Source organism: Oryza brachyantha, chromosome 12, assembly GCF_000231095.2.
Source record: "Oryza brachyantha chromosome 12, ObraRS2, whole genome shotgun sequence".
Taxonomy (NCBI): Eukaryota; Viridiplantae; Streptophyta; class Magnoliopsida; order Poales; family Poaceae; genus Oryza; species Oryza brachyantha.
In genome coordinates this window covers 8000266-8019652 of record NC_023174.2, presented here as the reverse complement: position 1 = coordinate 8019652, position 19387 = coordinate 8000266, and the positions used below count along the sequence as shown (strand labels likewise).

Below are 19387 nucleotides of genomic sequence, written 5' to 3'. Positions count from 1 at the left end.
CAAGATGTCGACTAGAGTGGGGTGAATAGGCGATTAAAATTAAATCACCTCTAATCAAAACTAACCTAAGTTACTAGGCTTGGTGGGGAGCAAGACTAAACAAGTGACTAGGTTATGTTTTGCAATTCTAGAGTGATAGTGGCTCAATTATATCACTAGGAAAGTAAATCACTCTTCCTAAGTCTAGTTTTGCAATCCTAGGGTGAAATGATCACAAGTAAATCTCTACGAATGTAAATTGCAGAAATGTAAATGAGGCAAGTAAGAGAGACAATGAGACAAGCAATTTTTCACCGAGGTCCGGAAACTCGCCGGTTTCCTACTCCCCGTTGAGGCGAGCTCAACTCCACCGCTCAACCACAAAGCCACCGCACGTCCCCTTCATCAAGGGGTGGGCAAAGCAGAAGCTGGCCCAAGGAGAGGACTACCCAAGCCTCGATCACTAGGGTTGTTCTTTCTCCACTCTAGAGATGGCGAACACCGAGCCACTCACAAGCCGGCGCCAGGCCTCTTCCACAACTTCTTGGAGAGAACACCGGGCAACTCCTCCACAAGCCGTCTAGGAGGCGGCAACCTCCAAGAGTAACAAGCGATGACCCGACGTGGAGATGATCAAGTACCACACTATCTCTATAATGAAGCAATGCACTTGACTCTTGGCTAGAACTCCCTCTAACACACTAAATGGATGAACCCTAAGCTCAAATGAGTGTGAGAGAGATGCAAGGAGTCTGAGCAATTGAAATGGCAGCTAAGAGAGCTCCCTTGCTGCTGGTGGGGTGGTATTTATACCCCCACCAACAAATTCTAGCCATTGGGGTCGAAATGCTCCAATTCTATGTACTGCTGGTCTGACCGGAGGTATGTGACCGGTCAGACCGTGCTACTGTGCAATGACTAGTTTTCTAGCCGTTGGAGCTCTGACAGATGATGTCATGGGCCCGGCCGGTCAGACCGTAGTTGAGTGGCCGATCAGAACGACCTCAGCTTGGTCAGATGTCACGTTTGGAGTTTTACCCTAGCTAAGAATTAATTAAATAATGCATTAAAAATAATTTGTTAATTAAAGTTCAGGAGAAAACCCGGTGTAATTTAATTTAATTTAATTCGAAGCTTTTCGGAATGTTCTAAAATGTCTCAAGCATTTTAAATTATTAACAGGATTTAAACTTGAATTGCAATCAATAAAATTTGCTTAAATCAAACTTAATAAAAATCGGCAAAATTGAAGGCAAATTCTTTTTTTTTCCTCCTTCCTTTTTCTTTTCTTTTTCCCTCCTTTCTTTCTCCCTTTTTCCCTTTTCTTTTTCTCTTTTCTTGTTTTTCCCTCCCTGGCCGAACAACCTTCTCCCTCTCCCCCCTTGTGCGATCTCCACTTCCTCTCCAAGCCGTTACGGAGCCAAACTCCTTCTCCCCTGCCCTCTCCATCGCATTCCCTCCCCCTGCGCCCTCTTCCCTCCTGGTGCACGCATCCAACTCCCTCTCCCCCCTTCTGTGCGATCTGTCCCACCTCCCCCTGGTCGCACATCTCCCACCTCTCCCTGTCTGCGCCCCGAACTGTAAAATCAATTCCTAATCTATTAGACTCTATTTCTTATTACTTTGAAATTTTATCTATTCCTTTTTAATAGGAGATGGATAACTAGAATTATCTCTAGCTACCCCCTATAAATACCCCCCTACAGCCTTGTCTCTTTTCCCCGTCTCCCTCTCGCGTGCACCTCCAGCTGCCTCCTGCGCCACCGCTACTATTGTGCCGCCCCTGTTCGGCATGACATCAAGCCGCTAGTAGCCCTGCTGCTCCTTGTTCGTAGCCAAAGCCGATCTAACCCGTTGCTGATCTTCAGGTTTGCATATATTTTATTCTTGCGAATCAATCTAAATTAATCTACCGTTTAATTGTTTAGGTTTTCTAGCTGAACAGCAAGGAACAGCCGTGATCTGTCGCTGATCTCTTCACTAAATCTCAGGTTCGCGTACGTTTTACTCATGCGAATCAATCTATTTTTGATCTACCGTGTAATTGCTTAGATTTTCTAATCTAATTAGCTAGCGTGAGATTGATCTACAGTGCGAACTTCAATTTCGCATGTGTAGATTGATTTTACGTTAAAGTCATATAGTTTCCAGTTTAGCGAGTCGTTAAATCGAGATTTAACGAGTCGTTCAACCCTGTCGTTGTTCCGCTAACAATTCACGGTTTCGCATTTTGGATTTGATTGGTCGTGTGAATCTCTGATTCGTGCACGTTTTAGTTCTATTTTGCGAGTACATGTTCTGTTCGCAATTTTCCCGAGCCGTGTCCTAACCCGCACTCGAAGTCCTGATCGCCTCTTCTCTCCTTCCCTTCCGCTGGGCCAACCAATCAATCACGGCCCGCTCCGCTCTCCTCCGCCTCCTCCCCATGATCCAGCAAGCCGGCCCAACTCTCCCCGTCGCCCTCTCTCACGCGCACAAGCACTGGCCCAGGCCACGGCCCGCTCATCGCGCCGATAGGTGGGGCCCATCGCTCAGCCTCTCCTCTCTCTTTCGGCTGCCGATAGGTCGGGGGCACCAATTGGGTTCGTCCCCTTCCTCCAGCCGCTCGCGCCGGAGCCACGCCCCGCTGCCGCCGTGCGCCGCGCCGCGCCATCGGCCGTCCTCCGCCGCTGCCGCCGCGCCGCGCCGTGTCCCTGGCTGCCGCGCCCACACTGATGGTCGCGCCCTCGCCTCACACCTCCCACCTGTGTGCCTTGCCCGCGCGCCGACGTGCCTCGCTGCCTGCACCGGCCACGCTTCGCCGCCGCCGCCACAGTGGTGCGCAGCTGCCTCTTGCCTCCTCCACGCCAGCACCTCTGCGCCTTGCCATCGCCTCACCTTGCCTCACGTCGCGCGCTGCAGACGTCAGTGTCGTTGCTGGATCGCGTCGCCGCCTCGCCCTCGGCCGCTGCCTCGCTTGCGCCAGCTACGCTCGCACTGAGTCGCGCAGCTCGCTGCCGTGCCGCGCCCTCGTCGCCTCGCCCCGCACCATGGCTGCGCCTCGCGCCCGTGCTTGGTCGCCGCATCGCACTAGCGCCGCTGCACTCACGCTCGCCCGCCTGCACGCCGCGCCCCGGCCGCGCTGCCACTAACCACCGCCCTCAACCACTGGCCGCAATCCGCGTGCCGTGCCAACAAACTCCCCGACCTTCGGGCGCCACCGTCACACCCTCATCCATAAATCCCCTCCACCCGGCGCCGTCACTCCCCTTCGCTCCTCTCTCGTGATCACCTCGCGCCGCTGCCGAGCTCCTCCACCGCTCGTCGCGGCCGAGCACCGCCCTCGTCACTTCACCTCCTCGCCGCCGGTCATCATCGTCGGCCGTTGTTCACCACCCTCCGCCGAATGCCGCCGCCGTCGGCCGGCATTGCCACCTCGTCGTGCCGGCCGAGTCCCACTCCGTCGTGCTGCCACCGCCATGCCCAAGTTTCGACGCCGCCGATCGATCTCGCATGCCGCCGCCGCTCTCGCTCACCGCCGGCTGTCACCGCGTGTGCCATCGCCAACCGTCCCCGCCTTTGCCGCCGCCGATGAGCACTCCTCTCCCCTGTCCCCCTCTCTTTCCTCTTTGCCGCCACCGCCGGGCTCCCCGTGCCGTCGGCAGGTGCCAGGGGCTGTGTGCCGCCGCCGTCGGGTCACCACCCGACGTCGTCGCCGTCACGCCATTGTTTTGCCACCCTTGCCTTCCCGCATCACCGCCCCGCTGCATCCCCCTCCTCGTCCTCCGTGCGCATGCCACCCGGCCATCGCCGGCGTGCGCCGCGTTCGGTCTCCGCCGCCCCGGCCGTCTTCGTTCCCACCGCCGGCCTTCGCTGTGCTTTGCCTAGCACCGCCGCTCGTCGGTCGCCACCGCCTGTCGTCGGATCGTCGTGCGCCGCTGATCCGTCACGGCCGTCGTCGATTCCCCCTTGCCCCCGCTCCCCGCTCACTCGCTAGCTCTCTCGGTTGTGCGCTATCTTGCGCCGCTGGCCTTCGGCCGCACGCCGCTCGCCGCCGGTCTCCGTCCCCACCGTTGGTCGGCCTTCACCGCTGTCCGCCGCCACAGCGCCATCGGCGTCCTCTCTTCCTCTGTTCAGCCAACCCAGCCGCCCTCCTCCTCTCTACTCGCTCTCTCTGGGTAACGGGTCCCGCCCGTCACTCTCCCCTCTTCCTTGTGGGCCCCGCTAAAACTCTATCCCTCTCTCACTGCCTTGTGGGCCCGTCCCATCAGACCCATGGGGCCAGGTTGTCAGCCTCTCACCCTCCTCTCTCTATTTGAGCATATGACCCATGGGCCCCACGCGTCATACTCTGACCCCTTTGCCGTTCCACTGACCAGTGGGTCCCGGATGTCAGCTTTCCTCTCTCCTCGCTGACGTCATCCTCCAATTAATTGCGCATTAAATCCATTAAGGTTTTCTGTTTAGTTTAAAAACACAGATAATCTTCTAAAATTCATAACTAATTCATCTAGTCTCCGAATTTAATCCATTCAAGTTCCATTAAATCTAGAAAAATGCCAAGAATCCATTAAAAATAGTTTCTTTATCTGTTTCAGTAGTTTCATAGTCTGTTTTTGCTTGTTTTGCTTGTTTGTCATAGGTCTTGACCCTGTTGCAGCGCCGTTCGTTCTAAGTCGTCACCGAAGTTCCTCGTGGGTTTGAGCAAGGCAAGTGGCACCCGGATTATAAAATTCCTCCGCTTTACATTCAAACATGCATTGTTTTAATCGATTTATTTTATTTATCTATTGGGTTATTACCTTTATACCCGTTGATTTCCCATTTATTATTATTGATATCCAGGGTTAATTTGACTAGTGATAGGCTTAGGCAATGCTTAGCCATGCTTAGTTCAACTAGCTCACCAATTATTATTTAATTATTGATTAGACTTTGATAGACCTTTAATGGTTGTGACCATGATTAATTCCCCGATGCAGATTAATATAACTAAAATATTGCTTATAGTGGGCTGTGGGTGTATGGTTTTGAGAGTCGTGCCCATGACAATTAAGGACAGGTTCTCAGGAAACCCTGAAAGTCTTACACGTACTAACCACAAGCCAAAGTGGGTAACGGTGAGACTCGTAGTCTAGCTTGTCCCTATTTGACGTACCTAGGCAAGGGTGAGCGTGATGAAGTATGGATGGAATCGTGGTGTAACGATGGTCCTATGCTGCTTCCGGATTCACCTAGGCACAAGAGGGGGCTGCCCGACTTGGTGTAAAGCAGGGGGCGAAACCTGAAGTGTGTGCGATTGTCTAGGGATGTTTAGGTGAAAGGTCTTATCATGGTTTCCGTACTAAGGTATCGTGGTGATACGTTGGGACATGGTAACATGCTTGGGAGCTATGTCTTGTGGACAAAATTGTACACCTCTGATTAGAGTAAAACTATTCGAATAGCCATGCCCGTGGTTATTGGGTCAACTGACAGATTCGCTGGGATTAGTTGAACCATTAATAACCTAATTAATCTTGGAACTGGTTTGACCCTGTCAACGTGGTGTAACGTTGGCAGTGGTTTGGGTCTGTCGCAACGTGGTGTAACGTTAGGCAGAGGGTTGACTCTGTCGCTACGTGGTGTAACGTTCGACAGCGGCCTGGGCCTGTTGCAACGTGGTGTAACGTTGAACAGTGGATGGTTATTTTAAATCTTTACTTTACTTTTTATTTCAGTCTATTTTATTTACTGTTTTGCTAATTACTGCAGCTTTGTGCAATTTAACCTTAGCCTATTCCTTGATACTCTATTGCATTCATTATTCCCCCTCTCTTGGATGTTATTTGTTGAGTATGGTGGTTTGTACTCAGACTTGCTTAATTTTTCCCCACCAAAGCAAGTGTCAGAGCAAGCGCTAGAGTTTCAGTTAGAAGGTTGTTCCCAAGGTTGAAGTGAGGTTCAGTCCGCTGTCGAGAATGCCTGTGGTGTAGAGCCGTCATCGCCAACTGAAGCTGAAGGTTAGATGGTTTAGTTTGTTTTCTTTTTCCGCTTCATTTCGATATATAATTGTTTTTATTTGATTTTAAGTCGTGTAACTGTGTATTAATTTGTCATAGTGCGTACTCGGGCTGATTCCTAGACCGAGAGTTAATACATGCTATTGTTCAGAAATTTGGTGTAAATTTCTAGGCGTGACATCAGACCGCCATCAGCTCAGTCTGACCGACTGTGGCTCCGTTGGCTCTGTATCGGCAACCCGAGGGGCCAAAATTCGGCCTCTAGTGGGCCAGTCAGACCACCCATATAACCACGGTTAGACCGGCCAAACTAGCCGGTTAGACCGCCACAAGGTGGCCGGTCAGACCGGCCTCTGGCCGACGGTCATACCGCCCTACATCCCACGGTTTGACCGACCTAGGTCTGGCCGACTCCAATGCAAGTTGCAAGAATAAAAATATGTTTCAAGTGTTCACGCAAATGACCTAATGTGGCAATTAAGATCAACTCTTTGCTAGGTCATTACCCCTCTTAATAGTATAGCAAAACTAAAATTAAACTAGTAAAACTTGATCGCCCCATCACCTCGATCAATTTAAAAACTTAAGCGCCAGTTTTACCGACTTCTTCCATTTTGCTTTGCGCCATAAATATAGATCCATCAATGATCATCCATGAGCACACATGAGTGAACCTAACCTAAAACACATATCTCAAGTGTAATGGTTAGTTCACAATTAGCGTTTGTCATTAATTACCAAAATTAACAACGGGGGCCTAGATGCTTCAGCTGTTAATCTCCGTGAGCTGGAGTTGGGAGGTGCTTCATCGTCGATATCCAGTGATGGTCAATGGAAGGTGTGGGATGCAGTATGGAAGTGTCATGTACCTCAGAAAGTATGGACTTTTGCATGGAAAATTGTCACTGATAGCTTGCCTACAAATGTAAATAAACAACGTCGAGGCCTTCTACAGACTAGACGTTGTTCCTCGTGCGGCATTGAGGATGAAGATGATTTCCATGCCCTGTGTAAGTGTGATCATGGGCATAGTCTGTGGGGAGCAATGGAGAAGGAGCGGAGAGCTTTACTAAGAACTAGGTCGCGAAATGTAGGCCTAGAATGGTTGTTAGTTTATCTACATGAACTTTCTGAAACTCAATTTACCTTGACCCTGATGCTCCTTTGGCGAATATGGTTCATCCGAAATGAACTAAAACATGGCAAGGAGGCATGTCCAATTGTATCTTCTTGCAGATTTTTATCGGTATATGTTGATAGCTTGCTTCTAATCAAGCAATTTCCCAATGTTTCTGTGCAAGATGGAAAGCAAATTATAAACTACTACCCAGAGAAATACACAGAGAAATGCAAAAAGGAGTAAGCTAAGGATAGCAAGCTTGGTCCAGTCAGGACCTAAATGGATTAAGCCAAATCAAGGATGGATGAAACTTAATATTGACGGTTCATTCGCAGAATGAGATAAGCAGGTAAGAATAGGAATGATCCTTTGTGATCCTTCTAGCATGCCGATCTTCACAACCTGACAGTCTATTCATCAGTGTAGTAGTGCTCTTGAGTTTGAAATTCTTGCTTTCAAGGAAGGAATTACCAAGGCCCTCCAATGTACCTTGCTTCCCTTGGTGGTGGAATCTGATTGTGCTATGGTGGTTAGCTTGATGACCTCTAGGTAGATTGATAGGTCGGAACTAGCGTTTGTAATTCAGGAAGCCAGATGCATCCTGGATGGAGACATGAAAATAGTACTTCGAAAGATCAATCGCTCTCAGAATAGAGTGAGCCATGAGCTCGTCAATTATGCTAGAACTTACGATATTTCTATGTTTTGGAGAGAACTCTTGTAACCTCATATTACAACTAGTGATGGAGGATATTGATCCTACTTAATATATTCTTGATTCCCCTCAAAAGAAAAATTAGGCAACATTTGTAACTTGATATGTATGCAAGATAAATACACATGATTCTTGGTACAAAATACGTGATTTATTTGTTAGTTAAATAAATATATATGCATTATGATAGATAGAATCTCTGATCTTGTGTAGCAACATGGAGAACTTATGACCATGATTTTCCAAAAACATATCCAAACTGTTAAAATTATAGATAACCACTAATTTTCTATTTTTGTTACAATTTGATAGTTTTTTTAATTTCTTTTATAATTTTTACCTCGGGAGTGCTTCATAAGATTTGGTTATATTTGTAACATACTAGTACTTAACTTAGTATACAAATTCATTTGTTACATATTTTTCTTTTTTAGATTTTTTAAAATTATTTTGCATTCTACATGTCTCGAATTGTACAGGCCGCGGCTACCGCACGGTTTTGGGCCAAAACCGCGCGGTTACCCCACGGATTTAAATTCAAATTTTTTAGATTTAATATCGTGGTTTCGGTGGCATCCGCGGTAACCGCGTATCTGGTGTCCTGCGGCGCGGACGGCTTGCACGGAAGGAAACCCTGACAGGCACGCCCGGTGGGCTGCCCTCCCGCCTCAGTTCGATCCTGGGAACGGAGGGAGTAGAATATGCTCATCCCAATTCGAGACTGAACTGAAAAATGAGCATCCCTCGTTCACTTCTAATCATAACCGAATTTTCACAGGAATTTATCAATATATCAATATAAGTTTTAACATTACAAGGGACTAAGGGCCCCTTTGATTCAAAGGAAATTCATAGGAATTATAGAGGATTTCATTCCTATAGAAATTTTTCTACAAAGCCCTTTGAATCAAAAGAATGAACCCTATAAAATTTCTATAGAATGTCTATTGCCATACAAGTTTTAAAAAAAATCAAAGAAAATTCATAGGAAATATAGAGGATTTTATCCTATAGGAATTTTTCTATAAAGCCCTTTGAATCAAAAGAATGAACCCTATGAAATTTCTATGGAATGTCTATTGCCATACAAGTTTTAGAGAAAATTTAACAAGAGGTAGAACCTTATAGAAAAAATCCCAAGTCTTTATCTCTCCTTAAATTCCTATGTTTCCTATAGTCCAATCAAACAGTCATTCCTACATTTTCCTATATTTTGCAATCCTCTGTTTTATACTTGTATTCATGTCAAAATCTTTACATTCCTGTCAAAAATCTTATATACTTACATTCCTGTCAGAATCTTATGTTCCTGTCAGAATCTTTATGGTTTTTCTATTCCTCTATTTTTTTTATTCCTTTGATTCAAAGGGCTCTAAAATTAGTCCGAAACCAGAGCAACTTTACATAAGGATGAGAATTCGAACAGTTCTGTTTTCTGAACTCCACAAAAAGGACTTATAGAAGCCTATTATTCAGACCACCTTGGGGATGCAAGTGACCCCAAAAATAAAATCAAGCTTATGTCGAGTACTACAAGATCTCGCCAGAATCGCAATGTAAACTCCAATACATTCAGTGTGAGAGCAATGACCAGATCGCGCAGCCATGGACGATTCTTTTATTGAACAAATAATTCAGTCCGTAGAACATAAATTACAATTATTACAATGAAGCCAGCGCATTATTTCCGTTGTTTTCAGCATGCACACTTGAACAAGCAGCAAGTCCTGTGCTTACTCCTCAATGCCTAGAAAGGAGGAAGAGCACAAGGAAATAGAAGAGGTGTTGCATCCCCAATACAGTCAGTTTGGTAAGCTTTGTCCACTGCAGACCACCTGTATAACTACAACAAAGGGATTGAGGCACATCATTCACCGAACAGTGTCAGGAAGTGAGTGTATCTTGTGTGTGTATATATGGTCGGGATAAATAAGAATGGTTGCCCCATTTATTTTCACGGGGCATGCAGGAATTGGGGGGCAAGCAAGAACTTTTTCCTGCCTGAGTGTGATACATGATGAAGCACCGGTGTGTGGTGGTTCAGAGAAGCAGCAAAAGGATGGACAAGGGCCTGTACAGCTTCAGCTCTTTGAATTTGTTGGAGATAATTACTGAAGAGTCAAGAATGGTAGGTAACATGAGGAAAGGCCGAGGAGGGCTTATGATGCCTCTCTCTCAGTATTTCCATCGCCAGAGGGTATTTGCTGGGAATCAGATTGAGGAACCCGATGAGACCTTCCAGATCCTCCATCAAGCAATATTCCTGAATGTCCTGGTGAGGGTGACAGCTGATAGTGCAAAGATGACACATCACCTGTTGGTGATGTTGCACTCCCATACATAAGGGTTCCCATTGGATGATCAAATTTGCAATTAGGACCAAACTTGCAGATGCCGTAGCGAGAATAAAAGGTGCAGACAGGTTCTCCCTGTTAGCAGGGAAGAGAGATGTTAAGAGTAAGATCCTCCAAATGACAAATAGTATCAAATAACAGATAACTTGAATATTATAGTTTGTGTGATAGTACTAATAGACATCGATGACAAAAAAAACAGATGAAATACTGCCAAAGTAATGGAATTTGCAAAGTGGGTTTATAAACCCAGTATTAAAGGGCACTTTCAATTAACCTGTATGGTCACTACTCACTAGAAGGGAAATACGGTCACAGAAAGTATGTGATAATAGTACTACACTATGAAGTTACTTGGTATACATATCCAATTTTCAACTCAAACTCCAGCTTTCAATCAATCAACAGAAGTTGCAACGGCAGTTAACTCTGGCAAATTGAAGTTGGAGAAATAACTGACTTGATCCTGAATATTACAGAGAAAGTAAACACCTAAACCACTAGTATGGGAACTTGCTTATTACTGCAAGACACTTCTGGCTAGGTTTATGTCTCTCCTACATCATCAGTTCACCACTAATGCCAGTAAATAGATTAGAAAATCTCATACAGACATGTTGCCGCTACTGTGGAGATTATAAGAAAGGACAACCTGTGTTTCCATTTTACTCCAGTAATAGTACTTTCAATTCACTTTATGCTATATGAATACAAGCAATCTTCAGGTTTAACTGTTTCATATATAGCTTTCCCAAATGCTTTTCACCTACCCAGGTTAGTACCCTAAACAGACATGAAACAAGACGGTATAACAGCAGGAACATGCATGATAGCCACTACAAGTGGAATGGTTATAATATTCTGCAAGAAATTTTGACATAGAAAAATACTCTTACCGGACGTAATGGAAGACCAAGTGAATTCAATGCACAGTTTGGAGCAGGTACCAGCCGCTCCTTAGGGTGATGAAACTTGCAAACAGCACCAAATTTACAGTCTCCAGTTTTCATGTAGAATTGACACTCTGGTTGATCAGGTCTCTCAGGAAATATGTTTTCCCCTTGAACCGTGTAAACTCCAATTGGAACAGAGCTTCCTTGGTATGACTGAAACATTCCATGATCTCCCATACCAGCTGTTTCACTCTGACGTGAACCGTAGTATTGAGTGGTTACAGGTGTTCGCTGCTGGTCATCTGGAGATGAAGAACCCATTTGTGCCTAAGAGATCATACAGAAAAATATTGTCACAGTCATAAAGAGTAGGTGCGCTCACATTAATTTGTGAACAGCTCTTCCTGTGAGGTGGAACCCAAAACAATATTTTTCCAAACTTGCAACCATTTAATTCATAACTAGTTGAAAGGAATATCTAAATTTTGTACCACCTATAACTCCATATCGGTACACCTTCATTCATGTAAAAGTGATCTGAAAGGCAAGATTGAACATCTCCTAACACTGGAAAAAAAGCAACAAATGTTTATCCAACAAAAGAGATGTGAATACATGCAATTGATGGTGAGGAAGATGAGGTTAAATTGTAACCAGTTTCCTTTATGATGACAAAAACGTTCTGGTAATCATGTTACACTTGAGATCTCACATCATCTTTTTAGAAACTTCACATCTCAATATCATCGCTACTAATTTTAAGAAGCGGAGATCCAAATCTAGGTTATACTTGTTAAAACATATATTATTTGCAACAACAGAAAGGTGTCATGACAATAAACCAAGAAATGAAGAATTCTCAGACATAGTTTACACCTCAAGCCATGAAGATTCCATATTTAATTACTCAACAACTAACAATCAAAAAGTTTGTAGGACATACCACTGAGTAACAAATTCATGGTTCAAATAGTTTATGTTTCAGGTAGAGTGGGATGAGGACAGAGTACAACGTATAACAAACATATTGGAGGTTTTATCAGCAGTAAATAGATGGAAAACATACAGAAGCAAACCTAAAAAAATAATTCCATGTAGAATAAATATAGAAGTTAATTGTTCCAAATTAAAAAATGGGCCAACTATTGAATAAGGTTATTATGATTATGGACGATGGATAAACAAAGTAAAAGTAAAACAGTCAATTTCCATGCTGCTATTCAGAATAATACAGCACGCTGAGGAATAGAGAATAACTGCATAAATTAAGTGGAAGAAAGGGTAAAGAACATACAGCATAAGGATTCCACCCTGGAACTTGAACAAGGCCCTGAGGAACGATTACTTGTGCATAGCCTGAATGACCGGGCCACCTGGGGCTTGCAATAAATGATGCAGATCTTGACAAGGTCCAGTTTGTTACGGTCCCAGGATAAGTATGTTGACCAGGAGATGTTGCAGACTGTCCAGGGGAATACATAGAGCCCCGCATAGATACCATTGTATTAGAGGGCTGTGGATGATGAAACTTACATGTGCTTGCAAATTTACACTGCCCTGTTCTTAGGTAGTAAGCGCATTCCTTCTCATTCTGCATTAATAAACTGCAAGTAAATGAAAGCTAATCATGCAGGCAAGCTAAGAGGTAGAGAAATATTACGGTTAAATAGCAATCAGGTGACAACTTATTTATAGAATTATGGAACAAACCGGACGCATCGGGTAGCCTAGAACATTTAACTGTACACGGGTTGCAAGTGCAGCCTTCTCTCTGGGGTGATGAAACTTGCATGTTGCTCCAAACTTGCATGTTCCAGTTTTCAAGTAGTACTGAAACAATGGAGAATATGATAATTCTAAGCATAATGTTCATATTTGACGAGTAAGCATAAAAGCCAATTTAGTACACAATAGTATAGCAGACAAAGTAATATAAAAAGATGACAAATTTTCACCAGTAAAGTTTTTCAGATGCTTTCCTTCTCAACCAATCACAACCTTCCCTATTTACCTTCACCAACTTTCGTAATACCCATGCACAGCTCTAAAAGTCTCTATATTCTGGGACAGAGGGAGCATATCTTTAAGTGCTGACATGGACATGATGAAAATTTTGAAAGAAAATAGAAATAATCATGTCCTCTTTGAAGAGCATGTAAACTATTACTCCCTCCGTTCAAATTTATTTGACGTTGGGAGAACTTAGATTCCTAAAGTTATTTCTCTTTAAAACTAATTCCTATTAATTCAATAATAATGCAAACAAATGTTTTTGCCAACCTGCCACAGAAAAAATTGGTGGCAACTGTGCTGAAATGGCTCATGTCCATAATCTTTACTGATAGATTACCAAAATTCTAAACAGGGGAACTTAAGTCTAACCTAACGTAGATAAAACATCTCAATTCTCAACCAGAGTATAGCAAATGATATAAAATTGCAGACTTGCAGCCATGGATACTGAAACCCAGTAACTGTTAACCGTTAATCATATATCGCATGGTAAATTAAAAGATCAAATTAAGACAAATGATTTATGAAGCCAACAAAACATGAGTACCCACTTGACACTCAGGTTGACCAACTCTATAAGGATACTCTCCGTTCATCCTTGCAGCAGCAACTGCCTGATAATTCAACAAAAAAATCATATCATCAAGCAGAAACAAAATAAAAGCATATGCTCTTTTTCATTCAAACAAAAAGTAGACCAATTTCACATATCATTTTCCCAGGTGTTATCACATCCATGTTTGCAAAAAAGTGCAAACATATTATCTCAAAATAACCCAAAACAATTGTGGACATAGGATATGTGGCGTTTTATACACTTTCTGCAACAATTCCATTATAATTTATATTTCTAAGAAAACAATGATTATGATAATACATCATCTATTCTCTCCAGAAGGAAAATGGTAGGGAATATCACTTCGTAGTGCGCTATATATACTTCTACCCTGTCCTATAATATAGGAAAAATTCCTTACATGCCCCTAAAAATTTGCTCAATCCCCTTTATACACCTGAATTTTACTCCATCCCTTGTATACCCCTTGGTTTTTATTTTGATTCCCTCTATACCATTTTCGTTAGTTGACCATTAGTTGACCGTTAAATATTTTTCAAATGACTATATTACCCTTCTTTTACATATTTGCTACCTACTCGATAATTTTTTATGTGCAAAAAATAACTTATACTAAAATAAAAGGATATAATCAGTTAATGCCAAACTTAATAAATAATTTTTTTAATAATATGATTAAATCCACACATTAATTTTAAGTATGTTTTTATAGTTTCTGATGAAATAATTCCATCCCCTTTGTTTTTTACAATGAATCTTTTTTCAGTGCATATTCGTTGAAAAGTAATTTTGAAATTTGATGGGGAGCTTGATTTGTTTACAATAAATATTTTTTAATTGTTAATGAAATTATGTTTTATTTTTAAAAATATTTAGTAATTTACCTCTTATTATTATTCACAACCCAAATAATTTACAAATCAAACATTTCTACCTTTTAGCAATATACCAAGGACACTGAAGATATTTCTACAATAATTAACGGTCAAACTAATGGTCAACTAACGGAATGGGCATGTAAGGGACATAAATAAAAACTCGGGGGTACATAAGAGATCAAGCAAATCTCAGGGGCGTAGAAGGGGTTGGGAGAACTTATAGGGGCATACAGGGAATTAAGAGATCTTTGGCTATGCATTTGTATAGCCAAAATCCCTTATATTATTGTGACAGAGGTAGTATACAATAGTACAGAGAAGAACATATGGCAGTTTGAATGCATCAAAGAAAGTTAGAACTATACCATCTTCACTATAATGTACAAATGAGTAGTCAGTAAGTTAGCTAAATGATTGTACAAATAACTATAATCAGTTGACATAGTTAATGAGTGACTAAAGAATCCAATTTCTTCGTATGAGTGCTCAATTTAATTTTGGAGTTGCTTTGAACTTTTGACATATATCCAGACAACATTGTATTTTCAATCTTCAGGTTAACATCATTATGGACAATGATACAGATTTTTCAGAATTCTTAATCCCAGAAAAATTCAGCAGATAAGAATTTAGAAAGAAAAGTAAAGGGAAAGACAAATTAAGTCAATTCAAGATATATATATACAGCATGAAATATCAGCGAAATTTCCAGGACCAAGTCCCAGTCATTACTAAAATGAAATTAATCTGGAGAAATATCATGTATCTAAAACATAAATATAAATTGAGAAAACAAAATTCTGTTGAATGAACTATTTCATAGCATTACAACCTATTCTCTGTTATATGCAAATTATGAAGGAGTAAAACTCTTAACAGGTGCTTCATATTCAAAATAGTCACACTAGGTCCATCAGATGTCTGATTGATCAAATCATGTATTAGTACTGAGATACTATGCATGTATGGCTTGTCTTGACTACTTTAGTCCACTCCAGTTAGCTATTTTGAGTGCTTCTGTCCCCCAAGTCCCACGGTATAAAGGCTTTGCCACTGGTTCAGGAATTAGGAGAAACAAATGTCATTCTTAAAACCTTTTTCATATATCTAATAACATAAATTTTAGAATCATTCATCTCAACTTTACAACCTGAATTGATGTCATCCATACACTTTCTTCCATATATGGTAGAAAAATAAAGCGATGAGTTAATAGAACACCTAACACTTACGGAAAATACTATGTACAACATCACTTAAAAAATTCCTGTGAAAGCCTGCCCCAGAAGCATTAAATGTGACGTCAAAGTGTCAGACAAATATTTGTGCAATGGGAAAAGGACCAAGGAATTACATGGAATGCAATGATCGCACAACAAGTAAAATTGTTTCAAAGCCGGAATATAGGATATGTGATGAAAACAAATAATAAACAATGCACAGGTCATGTTACCAGCTTTCTATTTGGGGGGTGATTGAATTTGCAGGTCATCCCAAACCTACAAAGTCCAGTCCTCATATAATAACTGCAGTCTGGCTCTCCTATACGCTCAGGGTATGGAACAGACTCCATAGACTCTCCTCCTCCTCCTAAAGTCATTTGCCACATTGCTTCTGCAATATCATTGAGAAACATTGCTAAGAATCACTTCACATAACCAGTATACTAGAGAGACAAATTATTCTCCAAACAGTTAAAATGTTATTGGTAACATTTGGTGATCCATTAGTTCAAGTTTGAATTCATATACTAAAATAACAAGACCATGTACTAGACTAGAAACAAACAAATCAACTTTGCATGAATATTAAATGAAAAATCTTGGTATGGAACTGTCATATCCACTTGCAAGTAAAATACAAAGTTCACATAATTTAATCTTTTATATGGAAACCCCTTCCAGTAGTCAACCTAGAGTTGCAGTGAGAATTTATGATTAAAAAAATACTAGCTCTTATTCTCCTAGAAAAACATGTGGTACCACATTCAAATAAGAACAGGCAATATTAGTCCAGGTAGCCATTCTTTCTACTAAAATGGAAACTTGGTTACTACGAGAAGATAAGGCAGGTCATCGACAAATGTGCAGATACTAATCATGATTAAAAGAAGGCATCTGCCCGTTCCACCCAATGCTTGAAACTGAGGTAATTTACCACTAAGACCTGATGAGCCAGCAGAAAAAGGCCATGTTATAATGTGAGCTCAAGTGGGGGAGAAAGCAATGCCACCAAAGTTGTCACCTTTATGCCAAAAGTCAAGTAGCTATGTGTTCGTCTCCTGATTCTCAAATGTGGACCACCTCCAACAATAACGCATTACCTCCGCCCATCCTCTCTGATAGAAAACCACTGACCTCTAACACCGGACACAATCTTCCCCAAGGTTCAAGCATCATTTTTAACCCAATATACAAGCATAAGAAGACCACGCAAAGATAAAATAAAAAATCTGCAATCCCCAAGGACCCCAACCTAGCGTGGCTGTGTAAACATACCAGCATTGAAGCCACAGATACAGGAGAAAACTGCAAGAGCAGCTGGAACCCTATCATGAACCAGCGATATGAAATCACGCTCGGCTCAAACGCGTCCCGATCGAACCTGCCTGAGCACAGCCCCTCCGGTTAGAAAGGCCGCCGCAATGCCACACCGCTGCGCGCACCGAAACCCTAACGCGGCCTTCAACCACAATTCCACACCCCCGAGAAATGTTCTCAAGACAACAATCCCCCACAACGATCGCCCACACCGCTCCCGGCGTCCCATAGAACCGTGCCCCCTCCCCCCAGCCCACCCCACCCCACCCACGTAACCCTCGCCAGCCGCCGCGCGAACCGACCCCGTGCCCGCACGCACGCATGCGTGCCGCAACAAAACCCACCGCGCGACATTGCAGCTGCCATCCCCCCCGTACCAGTCACCCCAGCAGCGGAGCAGAATATAAACCCCCCCTCAAACATCAACCCCTCACCTTCCGCGGCGGCCACCCCGAGGTGGTGGGGCCCGATCACCGCGGCCGAAGCCGGAGAGGTTCCGCTACCGCCGCCCTCCCCGCCGCCGGCCGCTCCCGCTCCCGCCGCCATCACGGGCGCCCCCGCATCAATCAATCAGATCAGGGGCGGCGCGAGTCGACGAGGCAGGGGGAGTGGAGTGGAGTGGGGGAAAAGAGAGAAGAGAAGAGAAGGGAAGGGAAGAGGGGAGAGGGGAGGAAGCTAGCCACGCTAGGAGACGGCGAGAGGGGGGAGGGGAGGAGACAAGCGTCCATCCCCTGGCTCGAGCGGACAGCCAGTCGTTTTGTTCAGCTCCGGCGCTCCGCACCTTTTCCACCCGCGCTTCCTCAGGCCCGCCAACCCCAACCGAAACCACGCCCGCTACATAACGCCACGCGCACCCCGACCGTGCACACACAGGAGCGGGCGAGACCACAATATGACAAGAGGACGTCGTCAGCAGTGCTTCTTCCTCTAAACTTTTAGGATGACGCAGGCCGCGTTCGGAGGAGGGGAAGAAGTAAAACGTAATAATTAATTAGTATATGGTTAATTAGTTATTAAATATAAAAAATTAAAATAAATTAATATGATTTTTTAAAAAAATTCTATATTTTTTTAAAAACATCATCTAGCGGTTCGAAAAACATGCATGCGAAAAACGAGAGAATCTAGGTAAAGAATTGGAGAGTCGAATGTGGCGGCCATAATAATTTTGCGTCGGAGCAAAACTGATTAAAATATGTCATCGAAGAGAGATCAATGGCTTAAACATGAACTGATGTGTTGGTGCACCGAAACAGTATGGCAGGTGCCATTTACCTTAAGTGGAGCACTTGAATAGGTGCAAGTGCAAGGCTATGATTGTGGTGCCACTGACATATTTGTGTGTTTGTGGCTACTCAGTAGGCCATGCCCGGCACCGGTATGAGTTAGTAGAACTTACAAGGAGGTAGCAAGCATTGGCAATAAGGTGTTCCCTAGCTACTTGAAGTATCATGTTCCAAAGTATCAGGACCTTAAAAGCCAATGCAGTTCTTTTTACCCTTTTCTTGAATTTTTTGAAAAATAAATTATTGCTAAAAATAAACATTTGGTATACACCGCTTATGCCAATGGCCAAGATCTTAGCAAACAAACACATCTTCTCGATGTTGCAGCTTGTATTATCATTGTATCTTTAGTGATGTGGAATGAGTTAAAGGTTCTGTTTAGAAAAAATAGTATGTCAGCATGTTAATTAAAAATGTCTATTTAAAAAGGTTTGTTAGCCACCAAATAACTATAGTAAACTTGCAAATTTGTTTATTTTTGTCTAAATTTAAAAGATATTCAAAAATTATTTTTAGATTTGAACTAGCTGGCCATTGTTATGTCACTGTTTGTGGTATGGTAGCATTTGTTTATCCAGCCGCTCGACTTGGCATGGCCAACCGAAAGTATTTTCCCCCAAACGATAGTATTAGAGGGTTTGTTTAAAAAAATTAGTTAATAAGGGTTAAAATAACAAAAAAAAAGGTTCAGCCCCACGTGGATTTCCTCGTTTAAAAAAATTTGCCTCATATTCATGCATGATCCGCTAAAAAGTTTAACTTACGAGAGTAATTTGTTCTATAATCTGCAAAACAGTCTAAGATATATAGGTCATACACCGTGTTATAGTTTTATATTGAGTTGAATTGTTAGGATGGAACAGATAAATGAAATTAGGGATCAGAAAAATTTTTTTACGGGGAAGAAGAGAAACAAAATTAATTATTTCTAATGGGCTCGGCCCGACGGCAGAAATGACAATAAAAGACGCACGTAAAACGAGAAATACTATTAGCATATGATTAATTAAATATTAAATATTATAAAGTTGAAAAATAGATTAATCTGATT

At 42.9% G+C, this 19387-nt stretch overlaps 1 protein-coding gene across 2 annotated transcripts; it reads right to left on the bottom strand.

Moving 5' to 3' along the window:
• Window positions 1-9366: 9366 nt before the first annotated feature.
• LOC102702988 (zinc finger CCCH domain-containing protein 66) lies at window positions 9367-17743 on the bottom strand. 2 transcript variants are annotated; one of them, XM_006663906.3, is made up of 7 exons: window positions 17485-17743; window positions 15964-16124; window positions 13607-13669; window positions 12753-12872; window positions 12337-12633; window positions 11046-11369; window positions 9367-10224 (listed from the first exon to the last, which is right to left on the bottom strand). In XM_006663906.3, exons 1-7 carry the CDS (start codon window positions 17594-17596, stop codon window positions 9955-9957), a joined length of 1347 nt encoding a protein of 448 aa, XP_006663969.2. In that variant the 5' UTR covers window positions 17597-17743; the 3' UTR covers window positions 9367-9954. The 2 variants fall into 2 exon arrangements, with proteins under 2 accessions (XP_006663969.2, XP_006663970.1); XM_006663907.3 differs by lacking the exon at window positions 17485-17743 and adding an exon at window positions 16755-17231 and having other exon boundaries at window positions 9388-10224.
• Window positions 17744-19387: the final 1644 nt, after the last annotated feature.